General features: G+C 37.0%; 1 protein-coding gene across 2 annotated transcripts in view; it reads right to left on the reverse strand.

Moving 5' to 3' along the window:
• The window catches only part of LOC121644121 (dipeptidyl aminopeptidase-like protein 6), a 92,054-nt gene that overhangs the window by 60,525 nt on the left and 8,377 nt on the right, over positions 1 to 23,152 (reverse strand). Inside the window, exon 1 of one of the 2 annotated variants that reach the window (XM_041991844.1) lies at positions 17,360 to 18,178. The exons of the other annotated variant lie outside the window; for it this stretch is intronic. Within the exon in view, the coding sequence (XP_041847778.1) occupies positions 17,360 to 17,551 (192 nt within the window). The 5' untranslated portion in view covers positions 17,552 to 18,178. Of the gene's footprint in view, positions 1 to 17,359; positions 18,179 to 23,152 lie in introns of those variants that run through there. 2 annotated transcript variants of the gene reach the window in all.

Consider the following 23,152-nt stretch of genomic DNA (forward strand, 5'->3'; position numbering starts at 1 on the left):
GAGAGCATCTTAATGTATTGTATTCGTGTGTGGTTCAGCAGCTGCAGAGTAGCTCAGAGGAAAGCACTCCAGAGGGTCATTAAAAGGGCTCAAAAGATCGTCGGCTGCCATCTCCAAACACAAAAACTATACAGTTCCCATAGTCTTACAAAAGCACAGACTATCTTTAAGGACAATTCACAACCTGGACACTCTCTGCTTGAACTGTTGCCGACAAGCAGACGTTACAGAACAATAAAAACCAGGACAAACAGATTCAAAACCAGCTGCAGTCGCCATGTTACTAAAAAACACATAATGTGCAATATGTTTTCTAAGGGATGAGTGCAATAACAGAATGTACGCCTGCGTGTGACTGATGGGTCTCTGCTTGTGCTGCTTTTTTATGCTGCTTTTATTGCTTTTATTTGTACGTTGTACGGTTAATAATAAAAATAACCATCATCATCTAAAATGACCCCCCTAATCCCCCCCCACCCCCCTGTGTATATTTTAGATATAGAGGTTGTAATGCGCAAGGGTTCCTAAGAGTTTGTTAGAGTAAAATAAAACATAAATGGAAACCATGTGAATTTATATTATATAAGGAATATTTTCCCTGTTGGTGTATGGCATTTTTTTTCCAGAGTAATTCACATAGGAGATTTTGCCAGTTATTAATGTTGATGTTAAATTTAGCATTAAAAAAGCGGTATCTTAAGCTGAAAATAATTTGTGAATTATGGCAGTCATTTCTTTAGGAAAATCTTTAAACGTCTGTCTTTTGTCAAACAGAAAGTGGATGGTGCACTAACGCAATAAGTCCTTGTTATATCATAACATTGTTGCACAAAAGATTAAAGAAGAATAAACATAATAACAAATCCTGATCATAATCTCATAGAATTGTCATAGGAGGACCTAAAATGACACGTTCATGTGAGGAAACCAATCACAGGTAAAGCTGTTTTCTTAAAAGAAATGGATTCAAACTCAAAGCTGATTTGTACGATTATCAGCAATTACTGAAAGCATTTAGCTGCTCATGAGAAATCATCTATTGCTCACATATATGTTATATTGGACCAATTTTTACTATAACTAATAGTCAAACACAAATATTTTTGGAAAAAGTTTAAAGAAGTGGTCCTATTATCCTCCAGTTTGAGGGTTTTGTTATTACCTGATTACACGGAAACCAAGAGGACTTCTAGTACTGATAGAAATAGTCTTTACTCTTGTTTGAAACATTCTTTTCACTAGATTGTTCAAGCCGTGAACATTTATTTCTCTTTGTGAATCACAATCATCACAATTTTTATGAACATGCACAAGCATAGTTTCCATTTTTATTTTATTCACAAATGGATTTTAGATTGTCAAAAACATTGTTTGCTCCATAACTAAAATAAATCACAGTGAATGTCATACCAAGGAAGAAATGCTATGAAAGTTAACCCACCAATCCATCCATCCATCCATCCATCCATCCAGTCACTATATCCGATCAATCCAAGACCTTCACAGACAAACACCATCAACGTAGAATCATCAGTTAACCAAACACGCATGTTTTAAAGTGTGGGAGGAATCTGGAGCACCTAGAGAATCTATATATGCCCAGATAGAACAAGCCAAACTCTACAGGCCTCAGCTGATGTTTGGAAAAGCAAAAGCAAAAGTCTTGCAATGTTGCAAAATTGCTAACTACCACATCACAGTGCAGCACACAATCCAATATATTAAATAAATGAAATTAGAGTAGAAAACTTCTCTTGTTAAAATGATTTGTTTTATGGTAAATTCTGTTGGGTTTTTTTCTGCCTCTGCTTCACAATATAAATAGTTTGAAAAATGTGTGTGGTGCATATTTTCCCACTGTTCATTCGTCCTTAATAAATGTATATTTGGATTTTATCAGTAATCTTGATTCCCAACTGGTAACATGCTTTTAATGCTTGGACTGAATCTTTGCATCAATTGAGTCTTTATTTTTATTTCTAGGGAAGTGAACAAAATGTAGAACATTAAGATGTACCTGGAACATGGATCTACTGTATGTAACTACATATTTCACCTATGTTTTTTACCTATACACTAATGTTCAAAAGTTTGGGGTCACTTCCATATTAAGTCCCATGGCAAAGTGACCCCAAATTTTTGAACGGTAGTGTATGTTTTAAATAAATCCATATTTCTATCTAATAATACATATTTTAATCACCTCTGCTGGCATACATTTTTCAGCAGCAGCTAAATTCTGGTAAAACTATTTTTACATGTTCCACTGACCCTCAAACTCACCTTAAATGTAAGGAGGTTCAATTCTTTGGAGGGGTTAGATTTCAGCATTATCTGAGCTTTATTCTTAATAAAACTTTATTGCTTGTAAGAAATCTGTCATTCTGATAACATTTTAGTGGGTGAAATTGATTTAATTTAGCAAATCCCCAATACAACAGCTGATAATGCATAATGGGAGTGATGAAACACTCTGGGCATTACAGCGCAGCTTTTGCTTAACCACAGTTTTTTTTTCCTTTATGGAAAGTGTGGTAATGTATTTCTTTCTTGGATCTTGTTTGTCCAATTTCATTCTTCTTATCTCACAAGATGCAACTTGAGATTCTCAAGACAGAGGGTGAAAAAGAGAACTTTATACATACAGTACACCTATTTTGTATGTACAGTAGATTTCATATTTTAATGGTAATCAGTATACATTTATAATACTAAGCTGCCCTTTATCAATATCCCTTAAGACAGTCTGGTGCTTAAATTTAACATCTGACAGGTTTTAACATATAACTACTATGTGTTTGTGGCAAATTATCCTGATGTCAACAACTACAATATGGGCTGTCATTAAAAGTACTTATTATATCATCAGAACCTGAAAGCTAAATAAATAAAGAAATAGCACTGTCAATTCCTCAAGCGCTGGCACAATAGTTTGCAATTTTCTTTTAACATGCTCTTCAACTGCCCAGTGACAGATTAATATTAAAAAAGTATAATTAAAAATAAAGAAATATTAAAAGCTAAAAAAAAAAAAAAAAAAAAACTTAACAGGGTAAATGCAAACAGGGGGCACACATGAACCTTAGAATATTTAGCACTCACCTTCCACAGTTTCTCCACCCGTGATAACTTGCATGATTTCATTGTAAAAGAGAGGCTGCAGAGACTGATGTGATTGCAGAGAGAGATGGTGGAAAATGAACAAGTCATAAAAGAGACACACCTCAGCTTTCTCTGAGAATAATCCCAGAGTCAGCATCCACACTTCATGCATTAGGGTGAAGTGTGTGTTGGTGTGGCATATTTCCAACTGAAATACAGCCCTGCTTTCTAAAGTAAAGACAATGAACCCGACACCTCTGCAGTCATGCCAGAGGAGGTCGGATCACTGAGGGGATATCAGACAGAGCAGGGTGCCGCTGATGGTTGTACGCATTTCTGCAACACAAACCCAGAGGAGGGTGAGGGATGCTGCCAGAACACTGGGGCCCTTTACAGCAATCAGCACTGAACCACTTACCTGGACCATTAGCTCAATCTTGCCATTTAGCACAGATCAGCATTACACTGCACACAAACAAAGCAAAGCCATTTTATGCTGCATTTCAACCAGGGTTGCTCATCCAATCCCCCCCTCTGTAATTTATCACAACCCCAAATTTTCCATGTTGACAGTAATGCAGCTCATACAGCTCTGGGCTGATAGAGGTTTGAATGTTGATGGAATCTGAATGGATGTCATCTGTGGCCTAAGAACTGATACCTCTAAGGTGTCACATGAGTACAATCTGAACACCACCAAGCTGTGTAGGAATGCTAAATGCAGTCTGTAATGTGACAGCTTCCCGTTAAGCTTTAAATTATTTAAAAACAAAGCAGGCAGACAACTCAAATAAAAAAAGGGGGTTAAAGAACTATGCCAAAAATACAAAATTCAAGGTGTAAAGTAGATTATTATCATAAAAAGACTTAGATCAATTCCATCCACCAATAAAGACTAGCTCAAACAAAGCAAATACAGCTGTAGAATACGCACAGACAGACGAAAGTAAAGAAAGACAGGCACAGCCCCCTGTGTGGTGTGAAGTATATGTTTGTCTTAACGCAGAAGAGTTAATATCAGTGCAACAAAATGTCTTCCTAAACAATCCAGCAATAGAGACCATGTATTCCCATGATGCAACAGTCAATCTAGTGAGGGGAGACGCATCAATCATAACGGTTCAGTTCTCCTGTCTTTGGAGGGGTACCATTTGACGGGCTGCCAGCTCCGGAATAGTGAATTACTTGGTAGCGCTCCCTGTTCTCCCCACCTCCGCTGCACCAAACAATCATTATCTCCCCCATCTCTGTTCTGCTCCATGTAAGCTCCACACTGAACATCATCTCAGAAGTCAGAGCTCGACTGCCAGCTCGGGGTAAAGCAATCCTCCTTCCTTTCATCCCCCAGAGCTCTGTGCCTCATTCAGACTCCTGACTTGTGGATTAGAGGAGCAGGAGGGAAATATTGACTGGAGATGATGATCTTCACACAGTGAAAGCGCTGCAATACAAACTGTGCCTGACAGGAAAAAAGTTCTCCACTATGACTTCAACTATACATGTGCCTGTACACAAGAGATAAGCCTGCAGGTATACACGCACTAACATTTAAGATACAGAAAACAGCTGTAAGCCGAAACCGACCGACAGCCTCCATACTGAGTTTTCTGGTTCCAAAGTACAAACCCACCTTCATGGCTAGAGGGACAAAAGCTTTCTCGTCTGTCGCTGCTCTGTTGTCCGAAAGCACACAAAGATCTGGCGAGGATGCAAAAAGAAAATCTACAGGTATCTCATGTGTTATTCAACAGAAAACTAAACCAGAGCCTGGAGGCGGAGAGGGTTTTCTCGGTTGTGGCATCATTTATCAGCAACAGACCTTTAGCACTGCATTGCTTTAACTTCTTAAACAGGTGTCATCAAAGAGATTCATAACTGTAGAATTTCTTTACAATGTCTAAGCTAGAGGCTCTGATACTGTTGATTTAATGACACGGATCACTGGCTTACCACAATGTCACAAATTTATTGTAGGGAAAAGAGTGTGGAAAAGGAATAATATGTGAGAATGCAGTAACTTTGAGAGTCACATTGGATTTGTGTGTATTGAATTTATGTAACTGAGTTAATTGAGAGTTAAGCAGCCAAATTTCCCAATGTTGACATTGCTATTTTACTTTTCTGGAACAGCAGTTAGGTATTCCTCTGCCAAAAGAGCAACTGTCTAAGAAACCATGTAACACATAATAACAGTTTGTGATGTAAATTCATATTATGTAAGTTATTTCACAGTACATCTTGGCCAGTCAAGCCAAAACAGGGTTTTAGAGAAAAATAGTGAGTATAAGTAGCACAATGTTACTATAATCTTTAGTTTACCTCTTGGGCCCAAATGCCTAAAGTTAAGACTCTCCTGTTTGATTCCCAACAAACAGCTGACCTGGATTTTATTCCTTTACACCACTTCCTCATGTTTAGTCTCTGTCTTCTGTTAATATCAAATAAAGGCACAGAAACAAGGAAAAAAATTAGATTTGAAAAATACTTTTGTTTGATGACTTTAAGATTAAAAAGTCAGTGAATCATTACTGTCTATGCTCCTTATCAGATTCCATCCTACATCCAGCCATTCAGACTTTTGTTCAGTTTCTACAGATGTATCTGTGCTTCCTCTCTGATACACTGACATACAAGACAAAGAAAAATAAAAAATCAAATCAGTTATAAGTTTAAACAAAAGTATACATTTTGGGACTCAGAAATTAATGCAGAGACAATTCTGCAGTGGATTTTTACTGTGGACTCAAAAAAAACTCTGAAAACCACTATCAGTGAACAGAATCCACAAATGTGAGCTTAAGCTCCACCTTAAATACAAAGAATTAAAAGGAGAAGTTAAACACTGGCCTGTTATCTGGCAGATCAAAATAGGATTATGTTTCTTTATCTTTTCTTATCACTTCTTTTCTTTTCTTTTGGAAATCCAAACAATTAAAGAACAGAATGAAAATGTCTTATTAACAGCACACTACTCAAAAATAAGCATTTGTAAGTTGATTGCATAAAGAAAGCTTGGGTTGGATCCAAAAATAAGTAATTGTAATGTATTTTTAGACTACTAGCATTGTTTTAAGAAAAGATCAGTAAGATAAATTTGGATATTCATTGAATGCATTTCCACTTTTCCAAAGTCGTGAACAAATCATCAGTGAAAAAGACTGGCAGAGCAGCAGTCTGAGAAGTTAGATTGATTTTAATGTAAAGTCATTGCAGCGAAGCTACAGCAGAAAGGACAGAGCTGTCCTCTGTGTGAATTCTTTAGCTGTAGTTACACAGTTTTGCAATGTGGCGACTTCCCAGAGGGTTTTGCTAAGTTGCACTTTAATTTGTCTTTAATTTTGTCTTCTTGGTTTCACTCCTCCCTCACCTCATTCATTCCTAAGCTCTCTCAACCACTGCAGCTCATGTTGCATGCTCAGGGAATAAACCCAAGCAACAACTCCTGCTGGATACCTTAAAGCTACGAGGTGTAAGGATTACTGACATCTAGTGGTAAAGATGGTCGTAGAAATGGCTTCAGACAGCTGCAAAAATTCTAAGACACATAAACATGTTTTCATCTGGGAGTGGATCCAGTTGCAGCAATGACTACACTACAGGTAACTACTTCATCATTGTGTACATGTACACTGTCTTCTTCTATGTGTATTTTGAGGTGTGAGTTATCCCAAACGGTGCTCTAGCACATATTAATCAAACTGACTTTACAGCCGTAAAGCTCAGGGAGTTGTCCGTCCATTAACAGACACTGTGGTAAAAAAAAATATGGTGGCATAAATATGGCAGCCTCCATGTACAAGGACCCACGATACGTAGATATAAATGGCTCATTCTAAATTAATAAAAATAAACATAACTTTTATTTTAAAAGTGTTACGAGCAGCAAGATTTTTTTTGTGTCAAGCAAGGAAAGGAATGTATTTAGCTTTTAAAAGTACAGTAATTGGCCTCCTCATATCCCCAATGCTTGGAGTGTTACTAAATGAAGAGGTGATGCAACACAGTGGTAAACATGTCCCTAGCATAAGTTTTTTGTGTGAAGTTTCTCAGTTTCAGCATGAAACATATGGTTGTTACTGCATCAGACCCAATACATCACCATGAGCTATTTAACATTACTACTTTTATGCAATGACACTATTGCTACAAATTTAAAAAGGCTGACATATTGTTCTGTTTGTGCCTCGATTCGGGATTTACAATGCCATAATATAACCCTCTTGACTTTGCCTTAATCTTTAAATTGTGTGTAAGTGTGCATATGCCAACATCCCAGTTAAAGCAGATGCTTGCGTGTATCCACATGTGCGTGTCTCTTGGGGTTATGTCGCTGCTATATCATGGCGGGGTCGATAAGAGAATCTGCCTGTGTGACACAACAGATTAATGCTGCTTGCTCTCCGGCCGGAAAAAAAGACTGGGAGAGGAGGCCCGAGAGAAACAGCAGCTCCACTCTGTTGCACTAATTCTAGCTGGCAGAAATGTTGTCGGATAAATTTCCTTTGTTTACTTCAAAGTGAGGATTTCGTTTTCTCATGGTGAAAAAGAAAAAGAAAGAACGAAAAGCAAACATTCAGCCTTAAAGTCTCAGTTAAGATGGGGGATGAATGTGCTTCTTTGTTCCAAGGTCCTTTGAAAGTGCATATCAGCTGTTGGCAGCTGAAAGACACTTGTTTCTTTGCAGTTTCCTAACACACCCTGAAACAAAATATTTGTTTTTTCACTTAAATTAAATAATGTAATTAAGTGTTACATTGCTACAAAAGATCTTTATATATGTTTCAGGTCAAGGTGATACCTCTTTGTGTCTGATGTTCCTAACTGACCACATAACCTTTTCAGTCCTTTGACAGAGAGATGACACAATAAAGGTGAGCTACGTTAATCTATGCCAGCTGCTTGACTTTAATTACAGAAGCTGTAGAACAGAAAGACTTATCATGCTTAGCCTTATTTATTATTTACATTCAATAATATGACGTGTGCAAATATCTTTAGCTACACTTGAGCTTGAGCTCAACTCCTGTGCAGTTTCTTGCTGCCTACAGCACACTGAAGAATCGGTGCATTGACCGGAACACAAGAGTCTCTAGTGGCAAAACAGACACAGTGCATGGAAACCTACACAAATAATTTCCTGCACCTAAAAAATTAGTGAAAAGACACTTTCTACTGAATAGAGTGTTACTGTAGGAAGTATTAGATGATGGAGTAAATTAGTGGCTTATCTCTTAAAAAGAGAAGTGCTGGAGATTATCATTTGCGTAACTCATAAAACTTAACCTCAAAAATCTAAGAATGCTTCCCGAAGGTAAAAATAAAAAGCAGAGACGTGAACACAGTGTGGAAAGGAAATGAGAAGGAAGCCTGGTAAAAAAGAATGTTATATTTAGCTGCACACTCATGAAGTACTTGAAAGCAGCAGAAACCTTTAAGATTCATTGTGAAGTTAGATCTGGGAAAAGAAGGAAGGGGATGTGATTGGTATCGTTAAGCTGAAGATTGCAAATAAAGCAGACAAATGGAGTGATTTCCCTTTTTTATCACATGAATATCTAATTAGCTGAATTACAATCACACACACGTTAGCTACAGCTCAAGAAAAACAAAGTGAACAGATTTTAAAATTACATAAATGGTGCTGATATCAAAATAGTCATGCTGCGGTTTACTAACAGCTGATGATGTGCATGTTCCTTCACCTCATTTTTACACAAGGCTAGAGTTTGGCATCATCACCAGGTAATAAAACTTCTCTGTTTAAACACTGGCAAATGTCTACTGTCAGCTAGTGGAATAATACAGTAAATCGTCAAGTGGAAGTGGTACAGTCAAACAGCGAAGCAGCCACCTGCTGAGGTGCTGTTGACAGGTCTGTGGAGGTGCTGGGAAGGGCAGTGCGACATGGGGTGATCGATAGTGTGTCAACAGATGCTGAGGAGCTGGGCAGAGGATGAATGACCTGTTGAGATGCCCTCTAGAGCTTAAAAGGAAAAATCACAGGTCGATAGTGACTAAGTCTGTCAGCAGATACAAAAGCACATTAAGAAGAGAGGAGGCTGGTATTTATTAGGCAAAAAGGTAATGGACTGTTTTTTTATGTAATAGCTAAAAAAAAATAAAAACAAAAAAAAAACATTGCGATCACAGCATTGAGCAGCATGTTGCATGACATGAGAGAGGAAAATTCAGTATGCGGTATGAAAGCTGCGTCATCTCCAGACGGTATTCAGCGCCACCAGCAAACAGCAGTGTGTGTGTGTTCCCAGGGCTTACAGCCTCACCCTCCCCACCTTTGCAACCATGGCAACGTCGACCAAGAGATCCTGCTGAGGATGCTTTGTTGTCCTGAGGGGAGGAGCTGCACTGGGTGACAGCATGTCTGCCTTCTGTGCTCTTTACTGCATACTGGCTTAACCTCCTCTTACATTTTAGATTTAGATTTCAATTTGTTTTTGTTCTTTTAAGGACGTTTTTACTTGTGTTTGTGTATTACCTGTGGTATTTGTGCATGTTGATGGGAACCTTTATAACTGTCTACATTCCTGCTTTGGAAATTACTCACAATTTTCAGATTTTAAACACAAACCCTAGGAGTAGATACAGTGAAGAGCAAGCAGTTCATAATGATTCTGTGAATTGCAAAATAAAGTGACCTTTGTCTCATTATCCTTAATTAGTAGAGATAAACACTTCTGATAGCTTTTGATTAGACTTAGATTAATTGAACCCAATAATCCCTTCATACAGAACACCTTCACCTATGGCAAGTTGGTGGGTTGACTAACAATACCTGCCCACTTCTGGTCCTTCCACAACATTTCTATAGGTTTAATAGAACTATGTAGATTATTCATTAACTACTCCAGAACAACTTGCATGTTTAGGATTTACTTGCTGTTGAAGTACTGTTAAAAGATGCAGATGTAACTTAGAGTTCAATACTTTTCAGTTACATTTTCAATGGAATATAATTCCATCAATGATGAGCATGTCCTCAACCAGACAAATCATGATACATCCACCACCATGTTTCAAAAGATGAAGTGTTTTCCTACATAACACTTAAGCTTTATCATTCTGTGTCTTGTTGTCAAGTGTTCTCCAGATGACTGACTCATGAAACCAGTGTATAACAGACCTTTAGCCTGGATTCCTTTGTGAGCCCATGCTTGTTCTTGGTCAACCATTACTAAGGATAACAATTCCCTCCAGTTCAACTTCTACAATACTCCCTGATAGTGGATTTGTGGGATTCAATTTCTACTTTTCTAACTTGATGAACATCAGCAGCTTTGTTTTTAGGTCCTCAAAAATCTCCTTTTTAATTAAAATTTTATAATACACTTCCACGAAGATGGTGATTAGCTCAAACTTTGATGCGTTCTGTTGTTTAGATAAAATAGAGCATCTAATAACCCGAATATGATCCCACTGAAGGTAAACACCTGACTATATTTGCAGCTTCTTATCAACTGTCAATCCCCAAGGGTCACATACCTTTACTACATGCAGATATACTGTACAACTATGCATAATTTTCAACAGAATGAGTAATTATGAACTATATATATATATATATATATATATATATATATATATATATATATATATATATATATATATACATAGTTTCTTGTTCTATGTATCTTCTTTTTAGTTTCTGTGCAAATCTGGTATTGTTGTAATGAGACACCAGAGTCAGATAGTTCTTTGTTCTTGGGCTCCTGATTAAAGTATCAGGGAGTTACAGCATTGTTAGAAAAATAAATATTTGTCTGAGCCCTATACATGGACAGCCATTAACTTGAATTTACCTTTATGCTGAAGAGGACAGCAAAAAAAAACAACAAAAAAAAACAACACTAGAAGTCACAAAAAATTTCCAAAAGCTTAAGACTGCATTTTTTATGCTACAACATCTGCGATGAACAAACACTAAAAAGACAGACAAAAAAAAACACACACACAAATGCAAGCTCCCAAATAATAATAATAATAATAATAATAATAATCATAATAATAATAAAATCAGATCTGTTTCTTATATCTAACTTTCATCTGTTTAAATGGGGCATATCTGTGAAATTAACAACAAATACAACACAGTTTAGTAATATTTGATTTCCCAGAGAAATAGATCAGCCAAACAGATTAACCAACATAACTTGTGGATTTTAAATCCGTGGCTCAATAGCTGCTGAAATTATTGTAAGCTTCACATAAATGTTCCTGTCGACAACTTTACAAACAGAGCCAAGCAGAGCAAACACAACACTGAACAAGCAAGCTTATCGGTTATTACTCACTAGTAGAAACAAGTGATATGATGAGTCAACATCTGTCTTATAGCCTCTATTTTTTTCCCTTAAAATTTATGTTTACTCTAGTTCTGTATTTTCCCTCTTTCCCGTCTTCACAACCTCTGATGACTTACAAATTATCCAGCGATACCCAGACTATCTTGGATTTTCTTACCCCTTCTGTTATAATATGTGTGGTAAAATATAAATTGCAACTGAATGCAAATCTTTATTTAAAGATAGACATTTATGCCAACTTGCAACCATGAAGCAAAACTCAATTCTTGTGAGACAGTTGCCAGGGTGAGAAACAGGAGGTAAGATGTCTCTATTCATGGGCATTAGAAGGTAGTTTCAGACTGAATATACATAATAAATGTCAATGTTCTTCAAAATGAGTGAGATACACACAATTTTAAGGTCCGTACTTTTTACCAATATTACTTTAAATTTATATATGCAAAAATATAATGAAATTTTTAAACTTTCAAGTACAATCAGCATCCATACTGCTGCATACTTAACATGCAAACCTATCTCTCTGCAATGTTCAAAGACATGGGTTGGGTCAGGACACATGATCATTGCGGATTAGTGCAGCTAGAACCAAATCCAAAGACAGCCGTCTGTGAGGAGTCATCACCTGAAGAATATCGTTAACCCTGCAGCAGAGATAATGAGGACAGTCCAACACTTCTTACTGCCCTCTTTCTTTTATCTGGCTGCTCTTGTTGAGCTCTAACTGATTTATCTCAGACTCGGACGTCAAAGGAAGCACAGCACGAAACTAAGACTTGGGAACCAGGCCAGACTGTCTTACTCAGATCTGGAGGATTTCTACAGAGAAAGCATAAGGATAGACAGCAAGTGTGTGTGTGGGTGTGTGTGTGTTTGTGTGTGCGTGTGTGTGTTTGTGTTTCAGCCTTGGGCAGTGAGTCTTATCCAATGTGAATTATATTTCACATTTATATCAAGCAGTCGGGCAGACTTTACTTTCTTTGAACTTCTATTAGCTTGTGGTCTGAAACGGGATCAGTAAATTATGTGTGCAGGGATTTTACCTAAGATTAACCTTGTTTATAACAGTTTCCCAACTTTGCAAATTATTCAAAATAATTAAAAGATGATAGATATAACAGTGCTCCCAAGGCAGAGGAATACATCCTAAAATAGAGTAATAATGCCTCAAAAATACAGATCTTACAGAACTGTGTCTTTGTCTCTGAGCCTGTATAGCTCACCATTTAAAAACTGTTTCTTTACCACCTATTTCCTCGGGGAGACCATTACAATTTGTTGTGTTGCAAGGGCATCATGATGGGTTAAGTCAATTCTGAGCAGAAACAGACGATTAAAGAGAAAATTACAATTTGTTTTCTGTGTGCTTTTTTTTTTTTTTTTTTTGCAAGAAGCTGACTGCGAGGAAGGAAATAGCATTAAAAAGCAGCATGGCGCTCTGAGAATAAAATGGCCCTGTAGGAAATGAGTTTTCACTAATGACTAGTACTAATAGTTACACATGAATATGCAGTTATCACAAAACATCAATACATGTATTGGCTCTGTTTCAGATGTTCTGAGAGAAGTTGCACTGATTGAAAAAATGTTTTTATTTTTACTTATTACTTACAAATATATGTTCAGTTTGAAAAATGTTAATGGGATTCATTTTTACCAATACTGTAAAACCACATTTCAGAGCAACACGTGCTGCTTTGTTTTGTACCAACTGTAATTTTCTGATATTGTTTAAGGATGTATTTGCCCAAACCACAGAACAATAATCCAGATGAGACAAAACTAGAGTTTGAATGACATGTGGGATTGTTTGCTTAGTTAGATATTCTGAGCATCTTTTGACAACAGACAAACTGCTACCCATTTTAGAGACCACTCTTTGAATGTGGTTATTCCAGGATAGTTTATTGTCTATTATAATTCCCAGCAGCTTCACCTCCTCCTCTTGCTTCACAGATATATCTTTTGTGTGGAGATCAAGTTGAGGTTTGTCTCTTAAAGACTGATTTGTACCAATGACTATGCTTGTAGTTTTAGAAACATTCAAAATTAGTTTGTGACTGTCCACCCAGTTGACTATATATTCAAGTTCTTGTTTAAGGCTTTTTTTTAAGTCATTGATTGACTTGGCTGCAAAGTATACTGTTGTGTCATCAGCAAACATTGAAAATGCTTGCTTTTCTTAACACTGATGGTAAATCATTTGTAAATATTGTATACAGAAGAGGGCCAAGACAACTGCCTTGCGGCACTCCGTGTTTTACAGTTTTGCAGTCCGATTAGTGGCCATTGTAATAGACCAGTTGTTGTCTATCACACAAATAACTACTAATTAACTGTAATGCTGATTCCACAAAGCCATAGGACTCCAGTTTTTCCAACAAAATCTTATGATCAATTATATCAAAGGCAGCTGAAAAGTCAAGTAATACAACTCCAATGATATTATTATGTTCCATTTCCCAAAACCAGTCATCCATCATCTGGGTTAAAGCAGTCGCCGTGGAATATTTTTCTCTATAAGCATGCTGATAATTTGTTAATAAGTTGTTATCTTTAAAATAGGTAATAATCTGTTCATACATAATTTTTCCATTAATTTATTAAGAATTAGGAGTAAACTAATCGGTCGACAGTTTGTTTCTGTGAATTTAATTTTTTAATTTTTTGATAGAGGTATTACTTTGGATATTTTCCAATAAATTTATTTTCATTAAAACACTGATTGATGAGGTGGGTTACACTCGGAGCAATAATTGAGGCAATCCAGTCTGTCCAGTTCATCCACTCCAGGAGGTTTATCCTTGTATGTTAACAGTAATAGTGAGGTAAGTAAGGTGAGGTTTTTAAAATGAAATGAAAAGACAAAATGGAAAGTTAGAATGTTTTGTTTGAATTTACTTTTATATTTTTAATGTTTATTTATTTGGATTCAGTTATGTTCAAAGGTGTACTTTGTCTGTCCCTTAAGGATGCATTGGTCCTGATCTGCATAATGCAATAGTTGCACAATCTATAGATAAAATCTGTAACCTGTAAAACAAACAAATAAAAAAAAAGATAAAATCTATAATCTGGCAACATTTCCGTAAGCTGTTATTTTGTGTAGGACAGCATCAACATGACGTAAAAGAAACCCCAAAACATACATGGTGAAACCTCTTAATCATGTAATAATTTCAAATCAATGTGCTTTGTAAGTTATAAACCTAATAACATATATTAATTCTATCACTTAACCTTTTATTTTAATGCTAAACTCTAATTATTCATAAGGCATAGTGTGGGACAGAACTAATGTCTTTGTCCAACTCCTCCTCCCTCTTTAGAAACTTTCTTGGTCAAATTAACATTGTTGAATGTCTGTGTCGCCATGTAGGGAAAGATATAATGTGGATGTGAATACATAGCAGGAAGTAAAATAAAAAATATTCTTATTGTACGCTTTTTTAGCTATCACCACAAAACTGCTCAGTTATTACACATTCTGGTGTGAGAACAGGCTGACTGAACAGTTTTACTTAACAGTGATCTTTATGCTTTAGAGTGAATTTTCTCTGTGGACAAAGATAAACTACATGAATAATGTTATGCTAAATATGTGGACTTTAATCCCTGCAGGGATATATGCATCACCTTCCATTATACACAAAGAGAAATGATTACACTTGCCAGCAGTTATCTGTATGTAAAAGAAAAGTCAGTTCAAGCGGGGTCATGTAAGTGTCTCCAGGCTCCAGTCTGAAAGTGATTTTTAACCTTTACATCCACAGTTAATTGAGCTTAAATTTGCTCTGAATTGTGGTGAGGAAAAGAAAGAAATGCTGCCGATATCTCCCTCTGGGTGACTCAAACCCCAATACAAAATACTGATGTGCACACACAAAGCAAAGCAACAATTAATCAATCCCACAACACACAAAAAGCTCTCCCACAAACAGAAGCAGTGCCAACATTTTTGTGAGCTTGGGAGTCCAGAATAACACAGCAACAAACAAATTAGGCTGCTGTTTACAAAAATTGAACGCTCTTTCTTTTTCTATCTTTTTCTAAACTCCCAAAGGTCATCCTGCATCTGTAACTGAGGGATTTTAGAAGCTGCAGAGGTAAATATCTAGATGAATAAAAATGAATTCATGCCATTTCCAAAACCTTTTTTGCCCTTTCCTTGCACAAAATAACCACAAACAACAATAGTGCATTTAAAGTTTTCCAGAGGAGGCAGGCTTTAGAAATAGCACTCCTTGGAATGGTGTAACCATCTCTTGAGGAAAATGGCAATTTCATGCTCCAGCACAATTCAAGGGGACCTCAACACTGACAAAGACCTCAAGGTTAACAGTGTAAACTTTATAAATAACTTGGAAGTCCAGCAGTAGAATAACAACTCTTTGCTACAATGCTACAGTGCTACGTGTTTACAAGAATATAGATTATAGATTATTTGTTAAAGAAAGCTATGATTTCAGATTCGCAATCAAGGAACTGGGAAAAAATATCATCATTTTCAAAGACCTCCCAAGGACAAAACCAACAACATGAACAGAGACAGAAAAGGAATACAGGAAGTGATGCTTTTGCCTTCTGTGGGTTTGTTGTTGCTGTCATTGACAGCCCAGGCAGTGTCAGCACTCAGCCTGTTACCATCATCATCAGCTGACTCTTAATGTAACAAACATCGAAAAGACAAGCATCAAATTAACACTTGTTAGCTGTAGGTTTTAAACTTTGTCATCAGCAAGCAACACATGTCTTAACAAGTCAGTTTATCAGCCTTTCATGCAGACAGACAGCCCGCTTGTTTGCAGGCAAACTGAAGCTTTTTTCCGTTGATGTCACTGGCTCAGGGTGGGGAACTGATCAGTAAATATTAGCGTCTAATGTCTTCATCTGGAGAGAAAACTACTAAATAAAACCAGTAACAGAAATACTAAAAAATTTAAAAATTGAATCTGGAATAACATTTGTGCATTTTATTGTGTGCATGTTTTCTGAGAAGAAAGCAGACAACAAACCTTCTAGAAATCATATTTTGTCATATGCACACACATATCAGACCTGACATTCAGGATTCAGATCTTTTGACATCTGGTACACATGTGAAAACGTTTGCTTTAGTAATATTAAGGATTATTTTACCATGTTTACAGGTCTTACTACCTGTCCACACATAGAAATGTTTGAGTTATAACTACAATGTACCCCAAAAATAAATCTAAAATACTGTACTATAGGAAAAACAAGGAAAATCAAAATACACGGTCATTGTACTAAAATGTATCTACAACAAAAACTAAAAAGACGACCCCAAAGTCAAGCACAGCACTGCCCTAAGAAGTACAACTTATTGTTTTTATGTAGGCTTAAAGTATTTTCTGCTACTTGTTCTATGAAAGGGGCTTTATAAATAAAATTTGATGGAAGGCCGGATTGCAGGGTTGGTGTTCAAACAAATTCGAGGGCCCATCTAATTTCAATAAACCTCAGTGTAACAGATATTCATCTTGCCAATTTTTATTTGCAAGCCTTGCTTGTGCTCCTCTTTGCAGTTTCAGTACCACGTTCAGCAACAGAGGAACTCAATTTAAGAGATGCTCAGAAAAGAAAAACTACATCAATTTTAAGGATTCACTGTCAATCTACACATCACTTCAGCTTTTGCAGGCCTTCTTGGATATCTTCAGGTATTTCAACAGATAAATAAAAACATAAAAACACAACACAACTGCCCATTGGCAGTAAAAGCTACCACGAAAAGCAAAGCTCTGAAAACTTTCTTGAGCAGCCTGCAAGAAAGTGAAACCAGGGAGCTCTTTTTTTAAAATTTATCGCAATCCTGTCACTCAGTGTTAAAATTCAAAGCGTTTTTATTTCTTTGGGCAGGATCAATCATAGTTAAACGTGTCATAATGGCAAATAAATAATAAGACTCTTACATCCTCATCCTCCCGCAAACACTTTTTGTGGTGCTGAACGTGAGGTCTGCCGTCGGCGTGTTGCTGAGAGATTTTCGCTCCGTTTTCCTCGTCTGCAACCTGTCCACCCAGAAGGTGGCTGGCCTCAGGTGGGTGCGGAAAGGAATTGGTTGTATTGATCTTCCCGGTGAATCTCTGATACAACGAAGCCATAGTATTAAGGTCCAGTTCAAATGAAAGAACTTACAGCATGTCAGAGCCACAAACGGGTCTCTTCTGAGTCGGGTTGTATGGATAAGCTACTGGTTTTCTGTGCGCTTCGAAGAGAACCAATGGCAGGAAGCCAGTTTTCACCTCCGGGATGGAGCAAAAAAATAAGATGAGGATGCTTGTATAGTAAATAAGCATCTGTGGAGGACTCACAAAATAATAGACCGATTTAAAGCTGAATCCTCCACACCGATGTCCTTAAAGCTTTGTCCAGGCGCACGACAGACTGATGACTAAACGTGTCAATAGTTGTCCTCTTTTGTATTCAGAACACGTTGACTTCCCCTTTTCAGTTTCCTGATGCCTCCTTACAGCGCGCTATCAGGCGGAAGCGCTGACTTTTCATCAGATATTCGATCCTCATCAGACCTCGAGGAATTGTCCGCAAAACAAACGAGCAAAAGATAATGATTAGCCTTTTCTCTCTTTGTGTGTGTGTTTGTGTGTGTATGTTTGTGTATGTGTTTCAGCGTGACTGTCCTCACGCAGGAAAAGTGTGAAGGACGCAGAGAGCCCGACGGTAGCTGTTATCCGCAGACGCGCTCTGCATGAGAAGTGACCAGCAATCACAGAAAGCAGCTTTTACAGTGGCGCCGCTGTCATTGAATTTCCTTGCGTGGTCCTTTACGCACAGACACGACCATGAAATCCACAAATTCTTATTAATTTACTTTCATTCTAAAGAAGGGACATGCAGGGTTATCTGATTTCTTATTTCACCAATGGGGTCGTAAAATTTTCTCCCAATTAAATCCATACGGTCCCAGGATGGAGTTCGAGTGCCTCTCTGCGGTGCTCAGGATTAGGGCAGGCTGAAACACCTCTGAGGGGGTTTCTGCCTCAGGTATAATGTGACACGTGTTCATTTTCATAGAGATTTCATTCATCTCAAATGAAGTGAATCTTCAGAGACTAAAAGGTCAGATCAAACATTTTCCTAGCATGCAGAAATACGTACAACTTAAGCAAGTATTTCACTTCTGCACCGGAGTAAAATTAAAGTTTATTTTTAGCTTCTGAACAAATCACCTTCGATTACCATAGTCTCATAAAAATGTTTATAAAACCTCATCTAACTGGGAGAATCAAACCATGAAATTGTCTATCCTCCCCTTAATTTATGCACCCTCCTTCCATCTGTTTGATATTTTCAGTCAATTCACATCCACACGTGTATTCAGTTCATAACATAACAAGTGATTCCATGCTTGAAATGCTCACAGAGGCCACATCTATGCAACTCTCTGATAAATGCTGAATATTGGCTTATATATGGTGCAGGAAGGGGAAGGCTCTTGGGTCAAAGTGTTAAAATCTCTGCCATCCCTGTCATGAATGCCACCGGCAAACACGCCACAGGCTCTCACTCTGACAGCTCAGACTTTTCACTCCGCCGGGGCTGAGCTGTATTTCTGGGAAATAGGTCATCTTCACAGAGGTACAACTTCAAAGCGACACTAAAGCACAGCTCAAAACAGCTCTACGCAGATTTCAATGAATGCTGCCACTGTGCATCTCTCTTTAAGTGAAATCATATTTCAATAATTTGCAATCGGGTTATCAAGGTGACATTACTTCAGCTGTAGAAGTGAAATATTTTGTATTGAGCTTTGAACAAAGAGTGAATTTCAATTAATTTTCTTTAAAAAATGGTGAGTCATCTCAAGCTCTAAAAGAACTGCTGGAGGTTCATTGATTCGTGGGCTGAATTATGAATGTAATCTCAATAAAAGTAAATGTATCTGGAATACAGAATATTCATTTCAAAGCTTTGGACTTACATTTCAAAACAAAGATATATTGATTTATGGACTTTGCCTAATCAAATTTAAACCTTGTCCTCCCTTATTCCAGTTTAAATTAATTTTTCATTGATTCAAATTATTCATAAGATCATTGTTTGATGCTTTTGTGTACACATATATTGGAGATTCAACATACTGTTCTGGGCTGAACCTCTTTGGGCTTTCAGCAGTGGCTAAGCCACTAAGGGGAGCTGGCTTGTCTTGGTCAGTGTCATCATTTGTTCCTCTAGTTCATGAATGCCTTTCTTGAGCCTGCAAACCCTTGGGAAATAGGTCTGAGCCACCTGACATCCATCCCAGCTTCTTTGATAGATGTCTTCCAATCTCCCTCACCTTGTTGGGGAGCTATTGTGAACTGCCTGACTGCTTTAACGCTCCCCTCAGGACCATGCTGGGGAACATGGGCTCAGCTTGACTCCCCTATCACCTGGTTACAGATGGAGCAGCAGGCTCAAACTACAGCTTTTCCTCCTCTCTAACAAAAGCAACTGCAGTCGAGTTATGCATTATGGGTGATAAAAATTCACAGAGGCTTGTAATAAAAGTTGTAATGATGACAATAGCCACAGCATTCCTAGAACCTCTGTTGGTAATGTCGCTATTGGGACCAGCACAAGAATAAAACCTAGGAACACTGTAATTACATTTCAAACAGATGCTTTTTAATCCCAGTGAAATGGTGCAATTCTGAGTACTTTATGAAGCAGTAAGTGATGGTTTTATGAAGCTTTACTATACCAAAAAAAAAAAAAAAAAAAAAAAATCCCCATGAGTCAGTTTACTTTAAGATCTGGTGAAGGATTAATATACTACCATTTCCAAAAAAATTACTGAACTGAATGCACTGACATTGTTTATTATATAAAGACCAGAGGGAAGTCATTCGTTTTCTCTTCACTCTTGAAATGAAATAATACTGGAGCGTGCGTGATCATGTGCTGGATCAGAGAGCTGGAATACTCAGGGGCAAGCTGCAGGTAAAATCCCACAACAGCATGAAAGATTTTTCAGCAAGAAAGACTGAAGTGGAACCCAAAAGTGAAGTTCAACTATAAAAACTGCTATACTTAGGAAACTTGCATAAAGTGTGTTCATTTGTTACAAAGCTCAGCATCTTTGTGCAGTCATACATGATTCATGTTATTATACACAGAACATTGTAATACACTTAATATAAGCACATTCACTTATTTACATTAACTGAAATGACACTAGGCCGGACCAGCATGCTGCACAACATAACAAAATGACACACAAATTAATTGGATGGAAGAGAAAACAGATCAATCAGTCCGTGTCTGGAGGGAGTGCAGTAATATCTAATTTCCTCTGAACATCGCTCAGCTGAATAAGGAAATTACTGCACCTCTCTCTACATGCCTGTAACATAATGGAGTTAGTTACAGCCCACCATAATCACATTTTTTGCACCATTTTCCATTTGGTATTAGCTGGACTCTAATGATTTCCCTTGATGCTGAGCTGAATCATCCATGGCAACAAGTTTCTTTATCATCTCGCTGCCCGTGTGGATTACAGTCACTCTTTGTTGTGGTCTGGGTATGTATAGTATCTAGCTTCAGGGTGTTTTCAATTTTCTCTTACACTAATTACAAATAAAGTTAAGAGTTAGAATTAATATATGTCATTGGAAATAAAGTTGCAAAAACTGTGTATATGTAGATGTGTCCGGTTATGTTAAGTTGCTGTAAATGACAGATGTCGTCTGGGTCAGATGCTATGAAGGCTTAATAATGACGGCACAAAAAATAGACAACCTATTACATGTTACTGGCTTGTATGTACAAGCCAGTAACATGTAACAGGAATTTTTTTGTCCACGTCTAAAATATTGTTGTATCAAACTGAGTTGTTTCTTATTGCCTGTTGTTTAGGGGGAGCATTCAGATTTAACAGCATCAATATTGATTTCACATTTGTAACATTTTCATGTAGTGAAAAATGTAAACATATCACAATTTGCAAAGAAAATGAAAGGCATATAATGTATTTATAGTCTTGAAAATGTAGCAATTTTAATATTGATTTTGCATCTAAGATTATTTCACAATGGTAGATATATCCAGACTTTAGCAGCCCAAAAATTTTACTTATTTATTGGTAGTAAATGGTACCATCTATCTATCTATCTATCTATCTATCTATCTATCTATCTATCTATCTATCTATCTATCTATCTATCTATCTATCTATCTATCTATCTATCTATCAATCTATCTATCTATCTATCTATCTATCTATCTATCCAATTTAGGAGCTTTTACTTTGAAACCTTTTTGTTTTGGGCTGTGGAAAAATTTTAAATTATTATTTATTATTTATTTTAAATACTGAATGGAGACCTATGTAATACTAAACACATGCATTAATCTGGATGACTTGTTACATAAATCAGTACAAAATGTATGATGAAGTTACATTATCTCACACTCAATAGTCACTATATGGTTGATCAGATCAAATCAAATCAAATCAAATCAAACCCAAATCAAATCAAATCAAATCCAGCTTTATTTATAAAGCACTTTTCATGCCACAGGCAACATGACTAAAAACACTTATGCATATTAGAAATAAAACAAGCCTTTGCATACATCAAAGTAGAATTACATAACAATAAAAACACTCAATAAAATATTTCACACAGTCGCACACACACACATGTCTACACACACACCAAGCAGCCCCCCCACCCCCCACCCCCCATTCTGTACAAACATGACTCTCTAATTTTTGTCTCTGAACTGAATGTTGGTATAAAATACCAAAATTGATAAACATCTGGCCTGATGCTGCTGCGAGGAAACAATATCAATGTCACAGGGATCCATCCACACCAGGGTCCAGTCCACTCATGTCCAACAGCAGCAACCACCCCCATCAGGACAGACCGGGGCCCACACCACTGCTATAAGGCTACAGTGCAGGGCCCCAACTGATGACGAATTGATATGCAAGAATGTAAGTTGGATTTCAGTCATATAAAACTAAATTTAAGATACTGTATTTATGTTCTGTTAATTATATAAATCATTGCATTAAAAAATATTATAAGGTGTCTGGGTGAACAATAAATGTTCTGTTTTTAAAGACACTGACCGCAATTAATTTATCTGAAATTATGTATTTGAAACCCAGCTAGTTTGGTGGCACATCAGTTCATGTATGAAGTAACTGTACATGAATATACATTTGTGCAAGCTTATCACATAAACTGATGGATACTTGATCATCATTTTATGGCAAGTCAAAGTAATTCATGATACAGCTTGCATTAATGCATGCATTCAATCATCATTAGTCAACCATTAAATAGGTACTGTCTAAGTATGCAATTTGTACTCATGTAAAGCCCAAACTGTAAGTGCCGTCTCCACAGGAGAGGTAAAGGGAAGAGATGTGTGGTAATGATACAGCATCAGGTGAGATGAGGGACAGATGTTCAGCAGTGTTTGAACAACAACAGTGGGTTTGGTTGCTGTTTGACATGCTGGTTGATGAACAGTTTATGCAGTTGCTTGAACACAGCATGTGGAGACAAACCCAATTACTTTACGTGTAAAAAACTGTTGTGCGAGTTCGCCACACTTTGCATTTAAAACTAGACTTGTTCTTTGTGTTTCAATCATATAGATGTAAATACAGATGTACAAACCAACAAACAGACAAATCAATATTATTGTGTTTCACTAATGACCAGAGTCAGTCTGACAGCAGA

This window comes from Melanotaenia boesemani, chromosome 8 (assembly GCF_017639745.1).
Source record: "Melanotaenia boesemani isolate fMelBoe1 chromosome 8, fMelBoe1.pri, whole genome shotgun sequence".
NCBI lineage: Eukaryota > Metazoa > Chordata > Actinopteri > Atheriniformes > Melanotaeniidae > Melanotaenia > Melanotaenia boesemani.